Below are 27,010 nucleotides of genomic sequence, written 5' to 3' on the forward strand. Positions count from 1 at the left end.
GAAAGCACCATACATACATTCATACTCAGCACAATGCAAGCGTGGGTCTCTGGAGGCTTGGCAGCTCATGAGTTCTGTGGAACTTAGCAGGAGGGATCAGATTGTAGGTAATGTCAGGGTAGGAGTAACAGGATTTGCTGATGTTTTGATTGTAGAGTATCCGATGAAAGTCGTCTGCAGAGCCTCCAGAGCATTCTGCCTGAGTTATTAGTGGCTATAGCTGGGCCCTGCAGGCTGGAGGATGGGTGACCCAACCACCACTGGGTCACAGACCCAAATACGGCTGTCTGACCCAGTGCCTAGGTTGTATAGATCTCAGTCCTACAGTCAGGGCACTTAGGGCTGTGCTGTCTCCCAGCTCCTTTGGGTTCATGGAAGAGTCAAGATTGGGGGTAGGCAGGCTTTAGTCTAGAAGGTAAGGTCAGGAAAATCTGACAGAATCTAGGGGAATGGTTTGGGTGGCCTCTGTTTTGGGCATCATTAGTTCTTAATCTGATTTCCCTTTGGCCTTGAAGTTCCTTACGCAGGGGTTGCTGTGGTGTCGTCATCTCAGTACATTCAGACTCTTTGCTGACTTTTCTCTGGAACGCTTAACCACTCAAGTTCTAGCCCTTTGCCTTCTCAGGCATCTGTCTGCCTCTCTGCATTTGCAGGTTTCAATAGTGAAAGTGATAAGGATTATTATTATCATCAGCCATCTCCTGTCCCTACCTGTACCTCCTGTCAGCCCTGAAATTGCCCAGAGGCTGCCTCATCAGCCATTAACCACCAGATCACGGGTTTCATGTGCTGGTAGCAGCAGGTAGATCACAAAGACCTAATCCAAGCTCCTGAGGCCCAGAGAGGCAGCCTGGCTTGCTTGGGTCACTCAGTGAGCAGTGGGGCCAGACTGGTGGGGATTCCTGACTCCTAGGGTGCTTTCCTTCATCCTATTCTCTTTGCAGGAAGGCTCTGACTAATACTAAAATTTGAGAAGGGCGAGCTTTTCCTCCTGGACTTTATGCTGTCCCATCAAGGGGCTAGTCTGTCCCTGGCTTTGGTACATAGTCTTGTGTTCTTGCCAGGCTCATTTCTTACCAGGTAATTATAACCAGGTCACTGCCAGAGCACATTTTGCAGTCTTCGTCCCTCACTCATTCCCACCTTGGGAAGTGCTAGCCGAGGCCTCTTATAGTTGGTAGAAGAAAGTAATGGGTTTTGGATGTCCCCAGGCCCGTGATAGCATCAAAGAATGATAAACTCGAGCTACAGGACTGCTTGGAGTTCAATAGGACAGCAAAGGTAAGATGTGCTAACAAATGGTCTCTGGAAATGCACTTGGTGACCTCCAAGCGAGGACTTGACCTTGGTGTCCAGTTTGTTCCTACCCTGCCTCCCCACAGTTCCCTGGTGTTGGGCCTCTTTCCCCATTTAATTGTTCTGTCCCATCTTAAAGCAGAGGCACAAATTGTTCTGTCCCATCTTAAAGCAGAGTAGGAGAGGTTCTTGATACACAAATAAGCACTATGAGAAAAGCTGACTAGACTTCCCAGTTGCAGATGCAGAACTTCGTAGAGACACAGATAACTGCAACTCATCTTCCGAGTAACAAATGAGTAATGTTACTTTTGCCACAAAAATTGAGTACTGTTATAATTACATGAAGATCTCCATAAACTTATGTTTATATCGGGCCAGGTTCCATTCATTCAAAATCCAGTGGCAGTCCTCAAAATCTGGGTGGGTTTTTAACTTTTGCTTAATCCTGCCTGATGAATAACTGGTGTTTCTTGGCCCCCATGTGATCTCAGTTATGGTCACTTTTTTATCTGTTGTTCTCTGTGAGGCTGGTCCTTCCTGTTCATTAACTTCTTGGTGTTCGTGGGAAGCACAGAATGTTCTCGCTTCCAGCTCTCCCTTTCTCATTCCCTCTGTGAGCCTGCCTCCCTGTCTTCCCTGGCCTGCCCTCCCTCCTCCATCTTCCCTAGGTGCTTACGAGCTTTGACTTGACCTAGACCCTCCATCCTGTGCTCACTCCATGATGTCGTTTTGTTCTCCAGTTAAAGAAAGTACAGACAATAACCACCAAGTCGAACTCGATCAGACAGGGGAAAAACCAACTTTTCCCTGTTGTCATGAATGGCAAAGAAGATGTTTTGTGGTGCACTGAGCTAGAAAGGTGAGCAGGGCTGCACGTGAAGAGGGAGATCTCACAGGCAGAGAGAAAGGGGAAGAACTCGTGGTTAAGGCACACAGCATAAATGGGCAGGTGTTTGCCTTAATTCTGCATGGTCTCACTGACCTATGTTAGTGGGGCTGGGAGTAATAACTTTTTCAGTGTTAGTGCTGAGTTTCCTGGTAGAAATGGCAGAAGGGTGGTGGTGGTGGTGAGGAATCTGAAACATGAGGTCATTAGACCACACCATCTTTGTTTCTGCTGTGCTGCCCTGGCATTTTACATGTCCAGGGCCTCCAGGGCATATGAGGAACCAGGTAAAGAAAAGCCCACTGACTTTCCCATTGGCCTTTTCTTAGGAGATTCCCTCTGCCAGGTTGTTGGTCTAAAAGCTGGTTCCTACTTAGCCAAAAAGTGTGTTGTCTTCTTCCATTTATTTGGCTAAGTTGGTAGTTTAATTGTTTTGCTTCAAAGAACCAGCTGTTGGATTTCAGTTCTTTTTTCCTTCTGTTTTTCCTGTTTATTTTGTTCTTACTGTTAGAAATGAAAAAAGGGCTATGCATATTCTGCTTCACATTTTTTGCTGCGTCTCAAAGGATTTGATAGAGTATTTTCATTCCAGATACTTCAGTCCTGCAACTGGTTTTATATCTTTAACAATAGTTACCTTAGTCTAAAAAGTTAACTTCTGTTTCATTGAAAGAAGATGTTGGATAACCTTGCACATTCATCTTGTGGGTTATTCTGTATTTTGAGACCTAAGCCTTACATGCTGGGCTGGCCCTGTGATACTCGGGGGTGCCTAGTGGAGTGGGTGCCCACTTACAGGCACTGTATAGACCTAAGTTGTTAAATCTTTGGCGTGTTTCTTAACACCCATTCAGCCATTGGCCCATTTGTGTACTTTTTCCTATTAGATTGTAACCCCGGGAAAGACTGAGGTTTCCCCTCTGACTGATGTATCTGAAGCCTCTTAACAGGCCTGGTAGAATCCCATAGAGGAAGCTCTTGGCATATTTGGTTGCCATCTGCCATTAAGTCCCGCTTGGCCCTTGATCTAACAACTGGCTTTTAAGAGGGAAAGAAAATGCAGGACATTTCAGTGTTCTTAAATTAATTATCTGAGCATCTGATGATCATTTCTGCCAGTGTCCTTATTTCTCAAGGAAATTCCCTTTCCTCTTGTGGTTTGAAGGCAGGTACATGTCTGCTTGCTTGCTGTCTGGCTTCCTTGGCATTCATTCATTCACTCACTCAAATGGGAAAGGTCCACTGAGCACCAGCTGTGTGTCAGGAGCGCAGTGCTAGTGCTTGGGGATGCACGCAGCAGGCATCCTCCTAGAGGAACCATGCCCTCTGTGAGGGCACCGTCATTTGTGTTCTGAAGAACCGGTTGATCTGACCTTGAGGGTCAACGAGGTCTCACGGGAAGGCCTGGTTGGCCTGATGGAAAGAATGGGATACAGGGCAGAAGGAGCAGTGCCATGCTGTTCCTGTGAGACTCTCCTGAGGCAGTAAGCATGCTGGAAGGGGCACTTCTGACTCCCTGTCTTTTTTTATTCTGGTGCCCATCACCCCACCCACCAGGATCTTCGGCTTTCCTGTACACTACACGGATGTGTCCAACATGGGCCGTGGTGCCCGCCAGAAGCTGCTTGGGAGGTCCTGGAGTGTGCCTGTCATCCGACACCTCTTCGCCCCCCTGAAGGACTACTTTGCTTGTGAATAGCCCTCCCAGGCACCCTGAGCCCAGGAGCACTGGGGTTTGTGGGGTAGAGCCAGCACCCAGTAGGTACAGCCCACGCTCTACCCTTCCCCTGCTCAGCATTGTGGGGTCACGCCACACAACCTGGGCAGGAGCAGAGCCACGTGATCCCCTCCTGGCAGGGGGAGCCCAAGGTGCTGCCACCTCCTTGTGCACAATTCAGATCCAGCCGCTAGGAGCGGCCAAATACGGTGCTCATTTTGTCTTCTCTGAAAACTTTTAAAACTTGAAGTAGGTAGTAAGATGGCTTTTTTTTCCCTCCTGGGTTTACTGCTCAGAGAAACAACGGCTAAAGTACCAAAACCACAGTGCCGACAGCTCTCCAATACTCAGGTTAATGCTGAAAAATCACCCGAGACAGTTACTGGTAAGGCTTTTTTTTTTTTTTTTTTTTTTTAATAAATCATCTGTGGCTCCTTATTTCCAGGAGCACGCAGTGGTAGACATGTAGCTGAGGGACATTTTAAGGGCCCTGGGTGTGTTTTTTCTCTAGGGCTAGCAGAAGAGGAAAGGATGCCTGTCTGTCTTGAATTTTACCCAGCACATTCCCTTGGCCTCAGTATAAAGGACTGGGACCTGCTGTCAGGGTCCATGTAGAGTATTTTCCATAATGATGATGATGTCAGCAGGGATGACCTCATCATCACATTCAGGGCTATTCCTCCCCCCCGCCCCCCAACAACAAACCCAAGGGGACAGCTACCCTTCACTAAATCCCCTCCAAGTGACTGCAATGGAACCCTCCAGGTTGCTCAGGAAGGGGTGTGCTGGGTTATCTGCTGCTGTGTACCGTGTCAACAGGCATGGCTTTGCTCCTCTCCCTCTGTCTGCCCCGTGTGAAGGGAGCAAAGGAGGAGCCTTAGAGAAGGCATTCCCTCCACCCCCAGAATGTACCCTCCAGACTACTCTGCAGGCACAGGTCCCCAAGTGAGAAGTAGGATGCCCCGAAACCTCAGCCTTTTCCTAAACTGAGCAGCAGTGACAGCTGGGGCAGAAGCACATTCCCCGCCCTTTCCCCTCATCTCAGAGATTGCAGGGGGAAAACTGCAATTAAAAAGCTCGATCTTCCTTCCAGAGATTTTAAAGTCCTTTTGTATCCCATGAGAAGTTTTTAGTGGGGGATGGGAGGTCGGGCAAGCTGCATTTCAGAAATGCTGTCGTAATGGTTTTTAACAACTTTTACTCTTCTTACTGGTGCTATTTTGTAGAATCAGGAACAACATTGACAGGTTTTGTGGGAATTTTTTATAACTTTTTTTTAAATCACAGACTTATATTTTTATGTTTTTAACATTTTCATAAATTTTTTTTGTAACTGGAGCCACATAACAAGTATGGGGGAAAATTGTGCCTTGTTTCAACAGTTTTGCTAATTTTTAGGCTGAAAGATGTCAGATGCCTAGAGTTTACCTTATGTTGAATTAAAATCAGTATTTCTCTAACAGTCTGGTGTCCCTTCTTTCCAGTTCAGATGGGTGGGATGTTGGGGAGGGTCTGGTGAAGTGGAAAGGTGGGAGTTGAAGTTGGTGCTTGCTTTCTGCAGCAAGCACAGTGCAGGAAATACCGGTGTGATCCCGTGGAGTGGTCTAGAACACTGGTCCCCAAACTCCGGTGTACCAACTTCCTCTGTAAGGCTCATTAATAAAGTGGAGATTTCTGGGCCCCAACTTGAGTTTCTGATTGATTCATTGTCTCGTATAAAACCCAAGAATTCTGTACTGCTGGGCTAGTGAATCAGTTTCTAAACCTTGGTTCTCAAAACAAGGGACTGGAGCTTTTGAGTTCATACAAAGGCTTAAGGTTTGGGGCAGCCACCTGACTTGGGGAGCTGATCCAGATGGTTGATGGCCCAAGAATCCCAGGGCTGTTTTCTCCAGTTCTTCATGCTTCTGGATGCCCTTGCAACTGGTTGCCTTGCTCCCAAGTTGTCCTGTCTCCGTCCAGTAACTGGACTGGCTGGGTGGGTCCCATGATTCCAGCCTAACTGCTTGTGGTCACAGCTCTTTGGAGTGTGTACCCATTTTACCTGGTCCAGTTAGCCTCGTGTCCCAATCCCCCGCAGTCCATCCTACCATAGTCCCATCACTAGATCTAGCTTTTTGGTCAGGGACCAGGAGCCAGTGAAGATTCCCATGACTCTCCAATCATTTTGGTCAGCTGGTGCCTGCGGAGGGAAAATTGTGGGGGAAAGAATGCTCATGCAATGGATCAATTGCATGTGGCAACTGTGTGAGCCTCTCAGTCCCTTTAAATGGAAGAAAGGCTCTCATCCTGGCCACTGCCATGGCTCTAGTTGTGTGGCTTACTAAGGTAAATGTTGGAGAGGTGGATGAGAAGTTTTGCGTGTGAGTTGCCATGGTGAGACCTTCTGCAATTAGCAAGTGGCCTGGCACTTCTCTGAGGTGTTGGGGCCCAAGGGGCCTCTGCTGTCCTATTAATCCATCTTGTATACAATGCTGCACAGAATACCAGCACAGGATGAGACAAAATAAACAGCCCCGGCCTCGAAACCCCAAGGGCGCAGGTGGGCTGCCCCTGCAGGTGAGGGGCTCTTGGGTTGGCCCAGTCTGTCCAGACAGACTGCCTGTGGCAGGCTGGGGGCGGGCTTTGGAGGGGCAGCTGTTTGTGCAAGATGGGGGTTCTGTTTGGATCTGCATGATCCCAGGCACAATGGCAAGGGGAGGACGTGAAGAACGTTCTGGTCTTGGGATTGGAGTTAGACCTTGTGTCAGTCATGTGTAGGCCCTTTGAAGCAGTCTTCCAGTTGCCTGGGGTTCTAGCCAGGGTAAGTACCATAAATCCTTTCTCCCTAGGGCTGCTGTGAAGGTTCAAGGGCATGATGTGCGCATGCAGTAAGCTCTTAACGGGTCCTGGATGGCATTGTAATAGCAAACGCCAATATTAGTCAATACGGTGTTAATGCCTGGGTGTTGGTAGTGGTGGAGACATCCAGTAATTATTTGTGTTTAATAAAATCTTAAAAAGGAAGGGCAGGGCAGTAACCTCCCAGGTGTTTCCCAATAGCTGGGCTTGATGACGCCAACTGTAGTGACAATAGTATTTGGTGTGTTCCTCACTGCCTGCCCCCAACATCGTGTTGTGGTCCTCTGGTCCTTGTTAGGGAGAGCAGGTGGGGGTGGTTTTGGCATCTGCCACCAAAATCTTGCAGGGACTGGCTCACAGCTGTTTGGTGGTGGGGGAAGTGTCCACTAGACAGGGTCTCTTACCTGACCTCATTCCCTCGGGTTTTCCAGCCAACTGTTCAATCCCTGCACCTGGTTCTTTTTTTTTTTTTTTTTTTTTTTTTAAAGATTTTATTTATTTATTTGACACACAGAGAGAGATCACAAGTAGGCAGAGGCAGGCAGAGAGAGAGAGGAGGAAGCAGGCTTCCTGCTGAGCAGAGAGCCCGATGTGGGGCTCGATCCCAGGACCCTGAGATCATGACCTGAGCCGAAGGCAGCGGCTTAACCCACTGAGCCACCCAGGCGCCCCCCCTGCACCTGGTTCTTGATCACTGCAGTGTGACCAGGTGTCTACCCTGTCTTCACGCACTCCTAACTTGTGACCTTGGGGTTGCTCCATGTACTCTGGGTGCCTCAGTTTGACAAAGTGTGACGGGTGATGATAACCTTGCAGGGGTGATGGTGGATCGAATGATCAAGGCACGTGAGGCATGTGGGAGAGTGCTTGTGGATAGCAAGCGCTGGGTAAAGGGCAGCTGCTTTGTTACTGTTGGAGAAGCTTCCTAGCAACCCTGAAGTGAGGCCCTGATTGCTCTGATTACCCAGAAGGGAACTAAGACTCACAGAGGTCCCATAACTGACCCAAGGCCACACAACCAGAGGCGAAGGAGTTGGAGTCTGTTCTGTGAAGCCACAGTAACCTGTTATTTCTTCTTGGTCCCACCGGCACCTGTTTATTTTTGGTGTGTGTGTTTGTGTTTTGTTTGTTTTGCTAGAGCTTGAAATTATCTGCTGCCCTTGGCAGCCCGGAGTACAATTTGCCTACCTACAATTTGCCTACCTTCCCTGCTTCTTTCCCTAATTACCTTCTTCCAGCCTACCTCCTCTAACACTTTTCTTTCCTTCTTTCTGTTTAACTGTACCGATTCCTTTAAATTTTTATGTAAAATTTCAGATATACAGAAAAGTTGCAAGAACAGTACAAAGAATTCCAAAATACCTATCACCCAGATTCCTCAAATGCTATTTTGCCACGTGTGTTTGTCATCCTCTCTCTACATTGCTTTTGTCTGAATCATTCAAGAGTAAGTTGCAGAGATGATGTCTCTTTACCCTTAAATCCTTCAGTGTGTATTTCCTAAAAAACCCAGAACATTTTCTTACACAATCACAGTACATTTTTCAGTATCCGGAAATGAACAGTCACTTAACTTCCTTATCTAATCTATAGGCCTTATTTAGATTTTGCCAGTTGCTGCAAAACTCTGGTCTGGTATCCATTCCAGAACCACACACAGCACTTGTTATTTTTATTTTTAAAACTTAGTCGTGAAACGTACAAACAGAGCTGTGCATAGATCTTGGTATTTCAGACCTTATAACCACCTGTGCTCTGTGAGCTTGGGTTCATCCTACGGTCTCAGCATTGCAGAAAGGAAACAGAGGCTGGTGTTACTGGAGCTGGTGATTGCTCACTCTGAGTCTTTGTTCATGCTATGCTCTTCCTGGAACAGCCTTCTTGCCAGACTAGTCCTCCAGTTCTCGCCTATTCCAGGAAGCCTTCTTTGCATCTAGGCAGGATTAGGAGCCATTCCCTAATCTGAGTCCTCCTTCCCTGTGCATATATAGAGACTCTAAGTACAAATTCGTAGTTCTCTTCCTCTTGAGGTTGTGAGGTCCCTAAGGCACCTGAGACCTCCCAATACCATTTTTTTTTTTGTTGTTGTTCAGTAAACTTGTCATGCATTTGGAAAACCTAGGCCTGGAAGTCCTAGTTTTTGTTTTGTTTTTGGAGAAGGGATTCACAATTTCTATCTGTGATAATGATATCACGTCCATGTTAACACAGTTGGTTAAAAGACACTATTGAAGTCCGCATAGCTCTTTGTCTTTCTGGGTAGAAACTTTTTTTTTCTTATCACTCTCTGCCCTTTTGCAGTCCAGGCTGAATCTGACCCAGATAACCTTGACTACCCTCCTCCTGAGGGAGGAAAGTAGACTCTAAGCAGGTCACATGCCTCTTTCCCGTCTCTTTGGGAGCAGAGCTGGGAGAGAAACGAGTTTTATTTTGGAGGTGGTTGCTCAGAATACTTTGGTAATGCCCTGTGTTCCCAGAATCGGGTCCAAACTCTAGCCTGCCACTTGGAGCCCTTCTTGACTTGTCTCATCCTCCACATTAATGCCCTCCGCCAACCAAAGTCGCCTTTAGATAATGCTGACAACTAATTGAAGTTAATGAAATACTAACATTAATCAGAAGAGATTCAGGAACCACTGACATTTACTGAGCATCTACAGTGTGTTAGAAGTCATCTAAGACCATTACACACATCTCATGTGATTCTCTTAGCAGGGTCGGGATTTGAACCCAGACCTGCTGGCTTTGTTACTTATGAAATTCAATTAGCCTGCTGGAAACTTCACGTCCTTGTGTATAAAATGGAGGTAATTCACGTTTGCTTCACAGCACTTGTGAATGTTTTTACTCAATTACCCATGCTTCCTGTCAGTACCCTATGATGCCAACATTACCATTATTGCTGTAATCGTTAGGCTACTGGGCTCTTTGTTGTATCCTCTGGTTTGCCCTTTCCTACTCCAAGTCTTTTTTTTTTTTAAGATTTTATCAATTTGTCAGAGAGCACAATGGGGCGGAGGGCGGGGGTGGGGGGAGGGAGTGGCAGGCAGAGGGAGAAGCATGCTCCCTGCTGAGCAAGGAGTCCCATGCAAACTCGATCCCAGTACCTTAGGAGCATGACCTGAGCCAAAGGCAGACGGTTAACTGACTGAGTCACCCAGGCGTCCCTCCTACTTCAAATCTTTTGCTAGGTTAACATTTCATCTTTTAGAGCAAGTATCACCTGGGAGCCTTCCCAAACTGCTTGGTAGGGTCAGGGTCCTTGTGATGTACTCTTGGAGAGCTGCATTTGGGGGAGACAACTGGTAGTTCTGGTGGTTAAAAAACTGAAATGCCTCCAAACCAGTCGATAAACAGTTCCTGCCCCAGCTCCCTGCAGACTTCGGTGACTAATTGGTAAGACTTGACCTAGAAGGAGGCTTCCAGGACCCTATTTCATTCAGCGTTAGGTGCTGTCACCTTTGCCACACATAGCTCCTGACTAGCACCAAGTCTGGTTTTTGACTAAACAGTGATTTGAGCCATTGGTCTTGTCCTCTGCCTCCCCTGCCAGATAGGAAACTTATTTATTTTCAATTATTATTATTTTTTTCTTTGTTTTATTTTCATGAATAAATGATATCTAGACAAAAACGCAGCTCAAAATGTCATCTTCTGTGATGCTGTCAATTGACCTCTCTGAGCCTCTGCTTCCTTTTCTGTAAAGTAGGTTTAATTCATTCTTTCAGCAAGTCAGGCACTGGGACACCGGACTTAGAAGATCCTCGCTTCTGTGGAACTTAAGGAAAGGCAGACAGTAAAGGCATAAATGAACAAACAAGATTTCACAAGTACTAAGAGGAAAATAAACGGATGACGAGATTACAGGGTCAGTACAGAGTGGTCACAGAATGTATCTCTGAGGTGACTTTTAAGCCGTTCCTCAGGGTGCCTATCAATTATCTTTATTATCACATAACCCACTTCTGTAGAAATTCATTGGAAAACCAATTCTTTTAGCTCCTGAGGTGGAGGATCCAAACTGGATCCCGCCATCTAGGCGGAGTCACACCCGGTCTGGGGCGGGAACTCATTGGCTTTGTCAGACCACGCGGTTGGGTGTTACGGAGGCCGGCGCCCCGCCCCTTGGGCACCTCAGCCGTCGATCACTGACCGGGCCCCGCCCCCGGAGCGCGCCTGAGTCCCTCTCTATAAAAGGAGCCGGCGTGCGATGACGAGCCTGTACGTCGGCGCGTAACGGGGGGGTGCGTGTGAGGTCATCGCGCGGGCGGGCGGGCGGGGTCGGGCGGTTTGAACGAGACGAAGACGGAACCGAAGCCGGGCACGGGCAGTGGACGCGGTCCTGCCGAGAGCCGGTGAGTCAGCTAGCGGGCATGGGGCGGCGGCCGGGGGACGACCGGGTGGGCCTCGGGCCCGGCAGGCGCCGGCGGGCCCTGCGGGCGGTGCCTGGGCCGCACTCCACGGCAGTGCATATCGGGCAGGGTGGGGGGAAGGGCGGGGCCGTGACCCGACGCGCGGGCTGGGCTGGGGGCGCGCGCTCAGCTCTGCCAGGGGCGGGGCCTTGGGCCGGAAGTGGGGGCTGCTCCTCGGCGGCGTGGGGGCTTCTGGGACGCGGCCTAGATGTGGGACTCGGACAGCGGTGGCGAGAGGTTCCGGGTTAGTTGGGCTGGGGTGGGGGGGTGTATGTGGTTCAAGTGAGTCCTGCTGGGAGCTCTGGCGACCCCCACTGTAGGGGGCGGTGTCGCCTGATAATCAAGAGTTCGGTTTTGAATTCAGACCGTGGTTCCATTCCCTGCTGTGCCACCTTGGGCAGGTGCTTGAAACTTTCAGCCTCAGTTTCCTCATCTATAAGACGGGGACAACGATAAGACTGTCTGCGGAAAGCTCGTGTCACAGCACGTGGCAAAAAGTAAGAGCTCAATGGTCTCCTTCCTTTCTTCACTGAGCATGTGTTGGGCGCTGTATTGAGCAAAGGCCTGCTCTCCAGGCGTCTGCACTATGGTGTTGAGGCAGATAGGGACTAAGGAAATGAATATATGAACAAGATAATTTCATATAATTACTATGAAGACAATGTAACAGGGTGATACGAACAGTGCTTTTCCAGTCCCTGCTTCACAGCTGCCCTGAGGTTCTTAAAGACAGTTTGGCCTCCCCCCATTTAGAGGATGAGTATCCTGAGGCCTGTTGAAGGGAAGGTACCCCAGGCCTAGCATTCACTTACCTGTTGGGGTGTTGTAAGATAATAATAGCAGCTCTTGGCTAATTGGGCACTTGCTGTGTGCTAGGCATTGTGTTAAGTGCTTGATGTGGCATTGTATCATTTAATACCACACGATCTCTGAGATTCTATCCTCATTTTACAGTTGAGGGATTGAGACTCCGAAAAGTCAAGCAGTTTACTTTATGCTGTCCAGCAGTTGCCTGAAGCCACATCTGTGATCATGAGTCCAGGCTTTCATCCTCTATATTATGCTGTCTCCCAGAGAGCTAGTGTGTTTCCTACCAGTGTGCCCTTGGTAGTGCTGTGTCAGAGTGCCTAGCATGATTTCTGGCACAAAGAGAAGCTTAAGACATGATGTGCTTTTCACTGAAGTGTTTTCGCTTAAATTCTCATTTAATCCTTACCACCCCTTTGTGCAGAATATGTTGTTCATCTTTTACAGGTGAGCCATTTGTGATCCAGAAAGGTGAGGCATTTACTCTGGGTCACATGGCAGTTTTCTGGCGGTACCTACTTCCTTCCCTCCCTCCCTCTCTTTCCATAGGGCTCATTATGGTGCCTTGAAAGTAATAGGGTGCCCCTCAGCCAGCATCCAGTCAGAATGGGTTTGAGAACATGCTAGGAGAACTGCTGAAGGAGGAGAAATACCTGGGGAGGTAAGAGAGCTTTTTCAAGGCAGTTGAACTCTGGATCATGGAGCCTTTTAAAGGTGAGGCTTGAACAGTGGTTGTGGAGTTTCCATTGAGGCCAAGTAATGAAATCCTTAAGGAGGAAGAGTAAGCTGTAGCTAGCTGTAGCTGTAGCTCTGAGGACTAGACTGTTTTGACTGCCTGGAAGAGCCAATTAATTGGTTGAGTCAGTAGATATTTATTGCATATCCACAGGGTGCCTAACCCCATGTATTTAGTGGCTGCAGAGTTTGTGGAGCACATGGGACCAGGTATTAAGGTACTGCTGATGAAAGAGTTTTAAATTATATAATGATGAAAGGCCATTAACATTTTCTGAGCTGGGGTGTGGTCAGGAGACACACGTGGCTGAACCAGCTGCTTAATTTTATGGTAGCATGACCCATACAATAGCCAGTGTATGTATGAATGTCACCAAAACAGTTTATAAGTACTTAGCTTGGGACTGTTTTTTGTTTGGATGTGTCGCTCCTTGGTACCTGATAATAATATTTTGCACACAGTATGCATTTCATTTATTCATTCATTTTGGATTTTCAATAGGGGAGACACTTGATCTGATTTGTGATTCAAGAAATTTGCTGTGGTTGCTATGTAGGGACAGATTAAAGCAGTGAGACTAACATGAAGGCTGCTGCAGTGGATCTGGATGAGAGATGGTGGCAGGTCTTGGGCACTGTTTTTGGCACTGGAGGCAGGAGGATGAGTGGGACTAGGTCCCTTCCTACCCTGGATCTTGTTTGTTTCGTACCTGTTGTGTGTCAGATACCATGCCAAGTATTTTATGTCCCTTATCTCATTTAAACTTCTCCTCGTAGTTTTTAGATAGGTGGCATTAACTCTTGAGATAACTAAGGTATACTGAAGTTGAGTAACTTGCCCAGAGTCATAGCAAAAGAGTGACAGCTTCACACTCAAACCGAGGTCTTCTTGGCTTGAAATCCTCAGGTCTTTTCCATAGAGCAGATTGCCTCCTGGCTCAAATCTAGTCTGGGAATGATTCAGAAATGAGAGATAATGACAATCCAGTGTGATAATGCCTATTGTAGAGGTTTGAATGAAGTGCTGTGGGAACTGGAATTAATTTCCCAGTGGAGTCAGAAATTAAATTGTGTTGGGTTTCTTGTATAAAATGGTTTTATCGGGGCACCTGGGTGGCTCAGTGGGTTAAGCCTCTGCCTTTGTTCAGCTCAGGTCATGATCTCAGTCAGGGTCCTGGGATCAAGCTCCACATTGGGCTCTCTGCTCAGCGGGGAGCCTGCTTCCCCCTCCCCCTCTGTCTGCCTCTCTGCCTACTTGTGACTTCTCTGTCAAATAAATAAAATCTTTTAAAAAAAATGTTTTTATCATCGGAGTTTAAAAATGTAAGAGTGTTGATGGTTTGCTTTCTGAAAAAAGCATTTATAGATACAGTTTTCTGTCTTTGATAGTGTCCTGCCAACCTGAAAACAAATAGCATTTACTGAGTGCTCACTGTGCGAGGAACTGTGCCAAGTGATGGGCAAATGTGGGATGTGAGGGCACAGACCTGATAAATTATTTATCTTGCCAGCTCTCAGTCACCCCGCTTATAAAAAGGGGATTGGTTGGGTAGATCTCTGTCTCTTCCAGCACTGACATTCTTTAACTGTATGACTCAATGAGACATGAGGAGACTGGTGTGGGAAGATCAATTCATACACTAGGCACTAGGTGGATGGAAAGAAGTGCCATAGGAGAGCATGGGCTCTCATGATGGCTCCAAGTTTGCTCTTGAGTTTTTACCTCCCGCCTCCACTGGTAATATTGGTGTCTCAGGAAATGAGGGAAATTGTTACGTGTCAAGGTCACTGTGAAATCTGGTGCTTTTATAGTTAGTTGTGTGTCCTCATGGTAACTGACCAGGGATTTCATTAGGTCTGAATCAACCTGCCCTTCCATCATTGGTTGAGTTTTCCTTTCCCACTGTCTTTTACCAGCAGTTGGGGTGCTTTTTCAAATATGTTGGGGAAGAATTCCCAAGGTTCTTGGGAATTCTCCAAGGTTCTTCTAGCTGCACTGAGAATCGAATTGACATGAGACACATTAATAGGAGAAAATAAAACTTAATAGGTGTATGTACAGGGAATGCCTAAGACAGGCAAAATGAGGTCTGTATGTTACTCTCAGAAGAAGCAGGTAGGGGTCTGGGATTTCAGAGGAAAGGAATGCATTTCACAGCGATAGGAGTAGGTGTTTCGCAGTTAGATGTTTGCTCTCCCATACAGGTGGATCACTTAGATAAAATTTATCTCTGCTAATATCCCTTATTCTGGGAACGACCCCCAGTTGATTCTTCTATGTGGTTGCCAGAGGGACAAAAGTTTTTTGGCTCAACAGGGTCTCCAGTGCCCGCAGCTCAAAATAATCCACTTGCCAAAGTTGCATGTTTGGGTGTGGGGGGTGGGTGTCCTGAACTCCTTCACAGACTTAAAGGAGAGTTTTAAATCCCCACAATGGGTTTCTTAACAATTACAGAATAAAATTGAAACTCCTTACAATGGCTGGCCAAGTCCTGACATGATCTGGCTTCTTCTTTTCCCATTCCTGTTCCTCCTTCTGTGCCTCCCTCTTGCTTATTGGGTTACAACATCTCCATGTGGCTGCTGACCACTTTACCCACCACCCCCATTTTCTAAATGCTTGATATGAAATGACATTTGTTGCTGTATTTGGTCCATGTCAGACTTCACTACTAGAACATGAACTACCTGTGGACAGGCAACTTGTCCCTCTTGCTTATGTGTTTCCTTGGCTCTAGAACAGTGCTTTGTAAACATTTGTTGACTGAATGAAGATGATTGTGGCATAATATAGCATTTTAAGTTATTTTGTTTCTCTGTATTTGTTGTTTTGAATTTGAAAGCCTGTGGGGTGCCTGGGTGGCTCAGTGTTAGGTGTCTGCTTTCAGCTCAGGTCATGATCCCAGGGTCCTGGGATCGAGCCCTGTATTGTGCTCCCTGGTGAGAGGCCTGTTCTCCCTCTTCCACTCCCCCTCTTGTGTTCCCTCTCTCGCTGTTGTGTCTCTCTGTCAAATACATAAATAAAATCTTAAGAAAAAAAAAAATAAGCCTAGCAGAACAGTGAGGGGCAGCATTTGCTAGTGGCAGGGAAAGAATGTGTCTTGCAGGGCTAGGCAGGTTTGGCTGCCAGTTCCCAGGGCTTCTAGGTTGAGCCTCTTTTTCCTCATATGTAAAGTGAGGAGAACGAGGTGAGCCTTGTAGGGAGTTGGCAGAGTAAATGACAAGTATCTGTGAAGCTCCTCAGGCATCTTCCTGTCCCCCGGTGGTTGAGGAGAGTATTGGGACCAAGGAGCCTTCACTGTAAGGTCATTTCCCACCAAGTTTGTAGTACGCAGTTTTTTGAAAAGCTTATTTACTATTTTGCTTATGAAAAGTGGGTATTTAAAGTCTTTAAAGAAAAGTTGGAAAACAACGAAAAGTATGAAGAGGAATTAATAAAGGCCCACCATCTGAAGGAAACTGCTGTGAATATTTTGATATTAATGGATAAGTTTTCTGAACAGAGAATGTTGTTTGTGCATCAGCTTCCTTCATAGAGCATTTTTTTTTTTAAGGTTTTATTTATGAGTGCAAGAGAGAGTGCATGGGAGAGAGAGAGAGCATGAGCAGGGGGGTAGGCTCAGAGGGAGAAGCAGGATCTCTGCTAAGCAAGGAGCCCTATATGGGGCTTCATCCATCCCAGGATGACCTGAGCCGAAGACAGGTGCCTAACCAACTGAGCCACCCAGCACCCCCTTCATTGAGCATTCAGTCAGTCATCTCTTTACTTAGTGTTTCTGTTTCCTTAAAATTTAATACTAAGGACATTAGAATGGGGCCTAACTTTTAGGCTGGTAGGGGTTGGGCAGTTCATTTAGGGTCATGCTTATGTGTGGCAGTCCAAGTTCATGGCTGGAATCCTAGTGTCTGATTTGACCTCTTGGGGAAGAATGCAAGGCTTAAAAATTGGAATCTACTACAGGTCTGCTCTGGGTGACTGATTCTTCAGGAAGTGCTTGCTCTCCCTTGCGCACCTAATAATGTAAGCCCTCCTCTTTTCCTCCCATGCTGTAGAAGATGGCAGTGAACGTATATTCAACATCAGTCACCAGTGATAACCTAAGTCGACATGACATGCTGGCCTGGATCAATGAGTCTCTGCAGCTGAATCTGACGAAGATCGAACAGTTGTGCTCAGGTAAGAGAAATCTACACTAGACTATTTCTCCGGGAAAGCCTGCAGGTCCTTAAGGAATGTACAGGCCTGTATCTGACCTCAGAAGCCACAGGTTCAGGTTCTGTGTCCGGGCTGCCCTGTTTCTTCCTTTCAGCCCTGCCCCAGTTCCACTTCTAGAAGGAACTGTGCTGAGGGAGAATGTGCTTCTTTGCCACCATCTTGACATTCCGAGGCCTGCCGTTTAGCCCAGCTTCTCCATCTGCACCCTTGGGCATCCAGATTTGAAATGCTTCCTTCGAAGATGACATTTGTAACTGTTCTAGTTTATATTAGTTTTATCAGTAGCATGTCTTATTCCCAAGTAGTACAACACCAAAGTCAGGCAAATGCCATTTCAGCCACAATTTTATTGGACTGTTGCTTAACAAAGATGTTACAGAGAGGTAATGATTTAAGACAAGAATAGAAACTTTTTTCCTCCCCCGTGTATACTTTTTTTTGGTAAAGAATTTATTTATTTGTTTGACAAGAGACACAGCGAGAGAGGGAGAGGGAACACAAGCAGGGGGAGTGGGAGAGGGAGAAGCAGGCTTCCCGCTGAGCAGGGAGCCCTACACGGGCTCTTTCCCAGGACCTTGGGATCATGATCTGAGCCAAAGGTAGAGGCTTAACGACTGAGCCACCCAGGCACCCCTCCTGTGTATGCTAATTGACATTTAAAAAACTAGAAAGAAGAAAATAAAAAATGCCGTTAGTTCCATTATTCAGAGAAAACTGCTGTTGGACTGTTTTCTTTACTTTTCTATGCACGTATATATTTGTGTATGTTCCAGGTTTTTTTCACTTGACTATATTGTGGATATTCTCTAGTGTTATTCACTATCATAAAAATAACTTGTTTTTAATGGCCTTGTGCTATTTCTATGGTATTCTGGAGTTAATATGTTTCTGATTTGGGAACATTTAGGTGGCTTCTAATTTTACCATAGTGATTTCTAGAAATAGAATTACTAGATCAGAGGCTATGAACTCTAGGCTCTTGGTAATTATTTTTTGTGAAGATGTTATTGGTTTCTACTTCCTCTAAAGACTTCCTGTCTCATCTTTGTGGGTTCTGCTGATTGCCCTTGACTGTCCTCACATGATAAGGATTGTGTTGGGATTGCCAAAACTGAGTCTACCAGATAGAGGTGGAGTTAAGAATATGCCAGAAGGATGAGATGTATATGTTGCTGCTACTTCAGTTCTTACCGTATTTGTGGGAGAGAATTAGAATTATTACCGGATGTAACAACAATAGTCATTTGATTGAACACTTATGTGCCAGGGTCATGTAAATGCTTTCCCAATATCTCTTCATGCAGTTCTCACTATATCTCCCACGAGGTAGAGATGTTTATTAACCCCAGTTTACAGATGAGGCACTGGGCTTAGAAAAACTGAGTAACAAGTCCTGGGTTATAGAACCAAGAACAGAATTGAGACTCGAACCTTTGTTCAAATCAGGAGCCGAGGTTCTTCATTCCCCATGCTCTGCTCGGCAGGGGTCAGACTTTTCCTTTATCGGTGCCATTTGGATTTATGTATGTATTTATGAATGATTTTATTTATGATTTTATTTTTAATTAATCTCTGTATCCATAGTGGGGCCTGAACTTTCAACCCCATGGTCAAGAGTGCATGCTCCACCAACTGAGCTAGCCAGGTGCCCCCATTGGTTTTGGGGTTTCCGGGTGGCTCAGTTGTTGCGTGTCTGACTCATAATTTCGTCTCAGGTCATGATCTCAGGGTCATGGGAGGTGCTGTGGTGGGGAGTCTGCTTGAGAGTGTCTCTCTCTCTCCTTCTGCCCTTCCCCTGCTTGTGTGTGCTTGTTCGCTCTCAAATTAATAAATGCAGTTAACTGCTTTCATTTATATTAAATAAAATGAATTCACTTCTGTTCTTCCTTATTTTATAGCTGGATCCCAATCTTGCTCTTAGTTTCATTTGCTCGTCTTGTTCCATCCTCTGTGAAGGTTAATCTCCATTTTGCAGATGGTTGGGGGAGGCTCTTTAGGAAGTTGGGTAGTGAAAAGATGGTGTGCATGAGTCATGCTAGTCTCTCACTCGTTACTTTAGTTGTGGCAGGCACAGGTTAGCATAGGCCCAGGTGGTTAGTCTTAGACCTGTGCTGTCTTCCCCCCCAGTTTCTGTTTGTTTCCTCAGTCCCATCATCACATCCCCTTTTGTTTGAGGCTCTTAAAGCACTTGCTTGTCCCGTGTTTTCTGACTAATGTGGGGATGAGGTCATCCCAGTTTTCATCAGGGCCAGCTTTTTCACCAGGAATTTCTCCCTAAAATTTACCTTTTTCCTTAAATATAGTCGGAAATTTATTTTCCTTAATTTAGATTTCTTCTTTTAAAGATTTGTTTATTTTTAGAGAGAGAAAGGGAGAGAGCATGCAGGTGTGGGTGGGAGAGGGGCAGAAGGGGAGAGAGAGAATCTTGAGCAGATTCCTTGCGGGACTCGATCTCACAATACTGAGATCATGACCTAAGTGGAAATCAGGAGTTGGATGCTAACCAACTGAGCCACCTGGGTGCCGCTGGATGTCTTTTCATGTGTAGATAAGTGGTACAATATGATCTGGCTCCAGATTTACCTCCTTCAGAGAGGGAGCTGTTGTGGTAGTCAGAACTGGGTGTGAAGAGGCTTCAGTGTGCTCTGAGCTGTGTGATTTTGGACAACTCCTTTAATGTTCTAGTTCCTCATTTGTAAACTGGGGTAGTTGAACCAGGCCCACCTGTAAAAATAGCTCTCAGATACAGAGTCTGTGCCAGACCCTGGATGTGAGTGTAGATCTCTCAAGGGAGTGTGCATATGCTCATTTTACAAATGAGACTGTCTGTGGGGCACAGCTTATGCATTGCAGAGCCTGGTTTTGAACCCAGATCGTTCTGACCACAGAATATACACTCTGTCTGCTGCATACATGTTATATCTTTTTTTTCATGATGTATCTTTTTAAAAGAAGCATTTGGAAGAGAGCTAAACAAATGGCAATTACATATAATTAATTGCAATGATATTGTCTCATTGAAAATCCCTGTGAAGAATTTCAACTTTGCAACCTACCTGCCATTTTTCTTACCCTGGATAAAGTGCTTTTCCATAGCAGAAAGCGCTAAGTGCAGGACACTGTGATTTGTAAGCAAACTGTTCATTCATAGCTAGTTTTCCTCTGAGAGCTATATACGACTTCTCTCAAAGTATGTAGATGGTTGCATGGTGTTTCACTTTGATATTTAGAAAACTAGGTCTCAGTTTTCAGTGTGAGGCCAAACAGGATGAGCTGCAGACACAGTGTCCCTGTGGAAGGCCTGCTGCTGGGGCATCGGAGTCCTAGAGTAAATGAGGTTCCTGAGACCCTTGCATTTTCTGAGGACTAAGCAGAATCCCAGCAGCCTTTAACGCTGCTGGTCCCTCCCAGTCTTACCTCTGATGAGCAGAGGATCGAGCTGACTAGAATTTTCTACGAACCCCAAGCCTTGAAGGGTAGGAATAGGTTTTTCTCTTGGGAGTGTGAAGCTCTGAGGTCTTACACGGTTAATGTGCTGGTTGCCTATGGAATGGCTGAGGTTTGTCAGCATTGTGACCCCACCCTGCCCGGCCCCACCTGCCCCAACAGTGAAATAAGTCTTTGCTTGGCTCTTGTTAGGTAAGGCGAGGATAACTTTCTGTCTTCGTTGGTAGGTTGTTTCGAGATTCATTTCCATTCCATAGTCTCCTTGTGTTTGCGAGCTAGTCATCAAGTATTTTGGAAAGATAGTCATCAAGGAAAAAGTTCTGATCACTGAGAATGATTTGGGTGAGGGATTACTTGCATCAGAAAGGGGATGCTGGTTGTTTTTTGTCAACCAGTCCTGTTTTTCCTCACTTCTGTTTCATGTTCAGGACCTTTGCATGTTTCCAAGGGCCCAGCATGGTTCTTTGAACCTGTAGAATGGCCCTCACTGAGTGTTTTCGGCTCCTTTTCTTCTTGTCTTCTCCGCTCTAGCCTGGACTCCATAGTTCTGTGCTGCATGGATTAGGAGACGTGCGTAGTGTGCAGATACTCTGTGGCAAATGCTAGATTTCCTTATTTCTCATCTTGTAGGAGCCCTTGAGTTTCTCTAAAATGGCTTGTCAATCTTGCTTATGCTGCTCTGAGCGTCACCATGTCCCTCATCGGGCTTCCTCTACTTCGTTTTCTCCTCGAGTTAGCTCTCTTTTACAGACACCACTTTGGGCTATGATGCCACCATTTTTCCAGTGTTGCAGGTCTCGAAAGAGACTAATTCACCAGGTTCCATACGGTCTTCTGATGGGTGTTCTGGATCTAGCCCTTTCTCCATTTGCTCACTGCTGCTGTAGTGGGCTCCTCACCAGGTACGGGTTCCCTCTGGGTTCCCCCAGTCGGTTCCCCTGCTCCCACTCTTTAGCACCACAGTGGTCTGCAGCCTTTCTTAGAGAACATTTTTATTGGGTCACTCCTCTGGTCAAGGAAGGATTTCTTCCAGCTTTTTTGCCTGACTCTTCAAGTACCTCCTTGGTTTTTCTTTGCCTTAATTAAAACAAAACAAAATACAAGAAACTTCTAATCATAAGCTGTTACGTCTTACGAAACATATTAAGAAGAAATCGTAATCTGCTGTAATATTACAAGTTTGTGGTAGTTGTAATCTTTTAGATATATTTTTCCCTCTAGTTTGGCTTTATTTATTCAGCACTTACCATAGACCAGGTGCTTTCCAAAGTGCTCTTCATATATAACCTGGAAGGTAAGGACTGTCATCCCTATTTTTTACATGGAGAAACTGAGGCATAGTGAGGTTCAACAACTTGCCCAGGGTCATTTATTGTAGCTGTACTTTCAGTATTTAGTTATAATTATTAAACATAATTGACACACTTTATACAGTTGTTTTTTTTTTAATATTTTGAACTAACTGAAGGTCCCAAAGTGGTTTAAAATTCAAAATAAACAAAAAGATAAACAGTAAGAAGTGTCTTCCTTAACCCTGTCAACTAGCCACCCAGTTTCCTGCTCCAGAGAGAGCGTATAGGTACAAACAAAAACATCTCTCCAGGGGCGCCTGGGTGGCTCAGTGGGTTAAGCCACTGCCTTCGGCTCAGGTCATGATCTCAGGGTCCTGGGATCGAGTCCCGCATTGGGCTCTCTGCTCGGCGGGGAGCCTGCTTCCCTCTCTCTCTCTCTGCCTGCCTCTCTGTCTACTTGTGATCTCTCTCTGTCAAATAAATAAATAAAATATTAAAAAAAAAAAATCTCCATATTTTGTGCTCTCTTCCCCCCTTTTCTACACTGATGGTAGCATGTTTAATCACACTATATATTCCAGAGGATGTTTCATATTGGTAGTTTATTAGATGCCACTTTTCTTTCTTTTTTGGCTGTTTAGATTCTAATTTTCTTGAAGCAGTCCCCTATCAACGGACATTTGGTTTCTTTCTGGTCTGTTGCTCTTACAAACTCTTACACTAAGTAACAAGCACATATGTGCTGGACAGTTTTGTTTCCTGCTTTGCTTTTATTTATTTATTTAAAAAGATTTTTATTTATTTGTTCACAGAGAGAACACAGCAGGGGGAGCGGCAGGCAGAGGGAGGAGGCTCCTTGCTGAGCAAGGAGCTGGATGTGGGACTCAATCCCAGGATTCTGGGATCATGGCCTGAGTTGAAGACAGACGCTTAACCAACTGAGCCACCCAGGCATTCCTGTTTCCTGCTTTTAAAATTAAAATGGTATTGGGGTACCTGGGAGGCTCAGTGAGTTAAGTGGCCGCCTTCGGCTCGGGTCATGATCTTAGGGTCCTGGGATTGAGCCCCGCATTGGGCTCCCCACTCAGCAGAGAGCCTGCTTCTCTCTCTCTCTCTCTGCCTACCACTCTGCCTACTTGAGCTCTCTCTTTTTATCTCTTTGTCAAATAAGTAAATAAAATCTTTAAAAATAAATAGGTGAATAAAATTAAAATAGTATTATTTTTTCCATGTTAAAATATCTTTTTTTTTTTAAAGATTTTATTTATTTATTTGACAGATCACAAGTAGGCAGAGAGGCAGGCAGAGAGAGAGGAGGAAGCAGGCTCCTGTGAAGCAGAGAGCCCGACGCGGGGTCTCGATCCCGACCCTGGGATCACGACCTGAGCTGAAGGCAGAGGCTTTAACCCACTGAGCCTCCCAGGTGCCCCCATGTTAAAATATCTTGAAGCTGACTTTTTTTTAAGGATTTTATTTCTTTATTTGACAGAGATCACAAGTAGGCAGAGAGGCAGGCAGAAAGAGAGAGGGGAAGCAAGCTCCCTGCTGAGCAGAGATCCCGAGGTGGGACTCTCTCCCAGGACCCCGAGATCATGACCTGAGCCGAAGACAGACACTTAACTCACTGAGCCACCCAGGCACTCCTGAGGCTGATTTTTAATGTCTGCACTAATAACTCCTCATAGCCCTCTGTTTCCAGTTTTATTCATCCTTTAAGATGACTCAGCCATGGGGCGCTCTTGGCTCGGCAGGGAGCCTGCTTCCCTTCCTTTCTCTCTGCCTGCCTCTCTGCCTACTTGTGATCTCTGTCTGTCAAATAAATAAATAAAAAATCTTAAAAAAAGATGACTCCAGCCTCACCTATTCCCTAAGGTCTGAACATTATGTTTAGTAGTCCATGTGTTTCCTGTGTGTTATGTTGGGACTTTGGTAGGTTTTCACGTGGAGTCTTTTTTTTTTTTTTTGATAGACTTTTTTTTATTATTATTTGACAACAGAGATCACAAGTAGGCAGAGAGAGAGAGAGAGAGAGAGAGAGAGAGAGAGAGAAGCAGGCTCCCCACTGAGCAGAAAGCCAGATGCAGGGCTCGATCCCGGGACCCTGGAATCATGACCTGAGCCAGAGGCAGAGGCTTTAACCCACTGAGCCACCCAGGCACCCCCAAGTGGAGTCTCCTTACAGGGAAGCATCTCTTCTGCAGAATGTTGGCTACAGTTTTCATCTAATTCTCCAGGGGTCTCTGGACCTGAAAGGGTTGAGAGCCTGTGCACTTGAGATAGTGCAAGCTTTCGGAGCAGGTGTCGCCATGTTTTGTGTTCTCTGCTTGGAGCACAGACCTTGCTAGGGTGAAGCCACAGCAGCTGGTGAGATTTGGTAGTTGACACAGTGACATAAGTCTGTCTGCATCCTCAGGCCACAGATTATGTGGGCCTGTTCTGCCACAGGTCATTGGGTCAGCAGCTATCTGAGAGGGACCCCGCTTGTGTTGCCAACCTTTCTTAAGAAACATTGGAAGGCCAGCCTGTTTTTAACCTGTTCTGTACCCAGTTGGGACATTTGTAGGCTAGGTGTTTTTAGCCCTTTTTTTTTTTTTTTTTTAAAGATTTTATTTATTTATTTGACAGAGAGAGATCATAAGTAGGCAGAGAGGCAGGCAGAGAGAGTGAGAGGGAAGCAGGCTCCCTGCCGAGCAGAGAACCCGATGTGGGACTCGATCCCAGGACCCTGAGATCATGACCTGAGCCGAAGGCAGCGGCTTAAACCACTGAGCCACCCAGGCGCCCCTGTTTTTAGCCCTTTTGTGAAAAGGAGAGGCTAGATTTTTTTCTTTTAAACATTTACCTTCTTTTTTGTGTGTTCTGATTAGAAAAGTAATATTTACTGGGGTACCTGGCTGGCTCACTCAGTGGAGCGTGACTCTTAATCTTGGGGTGGTGAGTTCAAGCCCCATGTTGGGTGTAGAGTTTACATAAAAAGTTAAAAAAGTAATAGTAATATTTCCTGTAGTACATAATTGAATATTTAAAAAGCACAATGCATTCAGTGCTACCCCCCAGAGATGGCCGCTATTCAGTCATTTTTGACCTATAAAACAGTAATTTCATATGTTTTAACCTGATACCATTATTTTTTCATGCATACATATTTATTAGAATGGTTACTGTTATATAACAGTAGATATTTTATAGGTATGTTTTGTATCTTTTTCTTTCAATATTAAATCTTGAGTTTCCGCCCAAATTAAGAAAATGTATTTTGAATGCTTGTAATAATATTCTCTCAGGCAGCTGGTGTGCTGATTGATCGCTTCTACTGTTGGATGTAAAGGTTGTTTCTTACTCTTGTGAATAAAGTTACATAGGCAGTTTCATAAGTGAATCCTTGCCCTATTCTTCTTTAATTACTTTCTTAGGCTGAATCCCCACGCCCATGTGTTTATTCGCCATTTATATTTCTTTTGTGAATTGTCCCACTTGCTTTGTCCATTTTTAATGAGGTCTTAGTTTTTCTTTATGTATCATCTGTTTCAGCAAGTTGCAGCATGGCATTTATTTTTCCCCCATCCAGGAGATGCTTCTTTATTCAACTGGAGGGTATTGTAAGAGGATGTCGTGACACTGTGGAAAAGAGCAGTGGACAGGGAGGGCAGGATACTTGGGATCTGGTCCTAAGCTTTAGTCTCTGGCCCCTGTGGTCTTGGGCCACAGTTTTTTGTCCTCCATTTTTGAATTTATAATGGCTCTAAGGATTCTTCCAACTCTAAAATAAAGAACTATGATAGTTCTTCAAGCAAATTTTTTTCTTTTTAAAAGATTTTATTTATTCGATAGAGAGGGAGGAAGAGCAGGAGGAAGAGGGAGAAGCAGACTCCTGACTGAGCAGGGAGCCCATCAAGGGACTTGACCCCAGGACTACAGGATCGAGCCAAAGGCAGACATCCAACCAGCTGAGCCACCCAGGCGCCCCAAGGAGGTTTTTTGTGAGAAGCAGATGACCGTTGCTTTCAAGTGGTGGTTGACTTTAGTGGGAAGTCAGTGGCTGGCCTGAAAATAGTGTGTATTTAGTAAATGCACATTATTTTGCTATTTCAGACAAATACCTTTCATGTATAACACAGTGCTGTGGATATAGATGCCTAGTAGATTATTGTGTGTGCGTGCGTGCGTGCGTGTGTTTTGAGTTGATTTGTATGCATCAGGATCCAAACAAGATCTATATATTGCAGTTGGTAAATTATGATTTTAAAATCTCTTTTAAAATATAACAGGGGCACCTGTGTGGTTCAGGTGGTTAAGTGGCCAACTCTTGATATCAGCTCAAGTTTTTTTTTTGTTTTTTTTTTTTAAAGATTTTATTTATTTATTTGACAGAGAGAAATCACAAGAGAGGCAGGCAGAGAGAGAGGAAGGGAAGCAGGCTCTCCGCTGAGCAGAGAGCCCGATGCGGGACTTGATCCCAGGACCCTGAGATCATGACCTGAGCCGAAGGCAGCGGCTTAACCCACTGAGCCACCCAGGCGCTCCTCAGCTCAAGTTTTTGATCTCAGGGTCGTGAGTTCAAGCCCTGTGTTGGGCCCTATGCCAGGTGTGGGGCTTGCTTACTTAAAAAAAATAAAAAATAAAAATAAAATGTAATGTATTACCCTTCTTTATGCTATTAGTTTGTTAAACTGGGTCATTGTCCTCTAGCATTTAGGAAGCTATTTGTCACCCTATTTTAAAAATGTAAATATTGCTAATTCAGTGCCTGATATATAGAATTCCTTCAGTATATTTTTGTTAGATCCGGAAGTAAATTGGGCACCTCGAAAACCAGGCTTTCACTTTTTGATGCTTTTTTTCTACTCAGAATGTCACTTTGGTCACGGAGGTGCTTTTGCTCTTTGCATCTTCTTTTCAAAAATAATGATGGTAGCACTGTTTATGCTAGAACTGGCAGGGAGCCAGATTGATCTGATTTGAAGTAAGTTGAATATGCATATGATGGTAGTCTCATTCTGCAGAACACGTTTTGCTTAGTCACTGGATTTCTTGCCTCCTTCCCTGGCTGTTTCCTTTGGCACGCCAGCCCTGCAAGGGCACTAGGTGCACAGTGAAGCCTGCCCTATCTTAGGAGAGTGCAGTTCGGTAGGCATTAGAGAAATTACATTCATGGGAATTCTAAGCCCCAAGTAAATACTTTTGGGGAGGCTGATGGGGAAAAATGAGCAAGTTGGGGAAGGAATGGAATTGGAAAGAAATGGGATGAAATATATGTAATCGTTTTCTATAGTTGCTTTTAAAATAAAAATTAACTTTGTTTATAAACTGATAGGTTAAGTTTATTTAGAGATGTAAAACCTCAGGGAGACAGACATC

The 27,010-nt window shown here is 45.5% G+C and overlaps 2 protein-coding genes across 8 annotated transcripts in view; both read left to right on the forward strand.

Moving 5' to 3' along the window:
• Window positions 1-5,305, forward strand: part of DNMT3B (DNA methyltransferase 3 beta) — a 41,166-nt gene extending 35,861 nt beyond the window's left edge. For 2 of the 5 annotated variants that reach the window (XM_045981783.1, XM_045981784.1), the window contains 3 exons: window positions 1,212-1,281; window positions 2,040-2,158; window positions 3,743-5,305. In XM_045981783.1, the coding sequence (XP_045837739.1) occupies window positions 1,212-1,281; window positions 2,040-2,158; window positions 3,743-3,884 (331 nt within the window). In that variant the 3' untranslated portion in view covers window positions 3,885-5,305. Of the gene's footprint in view, window positions 1-1,211; window positions 1,282-2,039; window positions 2,159-3,742 lie in introns of those variants that run through there. The other 3 variants (XM_045981785.1, XM_045981786.1, XM_045981787.1) reach the window with 2 other exon arrangements.
• A 5,709-nt stretch (window positions 5,306-11,014) lies between these two features.
• MAPRE1 (microtubule associated protein RP/EB family member 1) overlaps window positions 11,015-27,010 on the forward strand; it is a 31,965-nt gene continuing 15,969 nt past the window's right edge. The window contains exons 1-2 of one of the 3 annotated variants that reach the window (XM_045981410.1): window positions 11,015-11,098; window positions 16,751-16,874. In XM_045981410.1, the coding sequence (XP_045837366.1) occupies window positions 16,754-16,874 (121 nt within the window). In that variant the 5' untranslated portion in view covers window positions 11,015-11,098; window positions 16,751-16,753. Of the gene's footprint in view, window positions 11,099-11,380; window positions 11,400-11,429; window positions 11,653-16,750; window positions 16,875-27,010 lie in introns of those variants that run through there. The other 2 variants (XM_045981409.1, XM_045981411.1) reach the window with 2 other exon arrangements.

This window comes from Meles meles, chromosome 16 (genome assembly GCF_922984935.1).
Source record: "Meles meles chromosome 16, mMelMel3.1 paternal haplotype, whole genome shotgun sequence".
NCBI lineage: Eukaryota > Metazoa > Chordata > Mammalia > Carnivora > Mustelidae > Meles > Meles meles.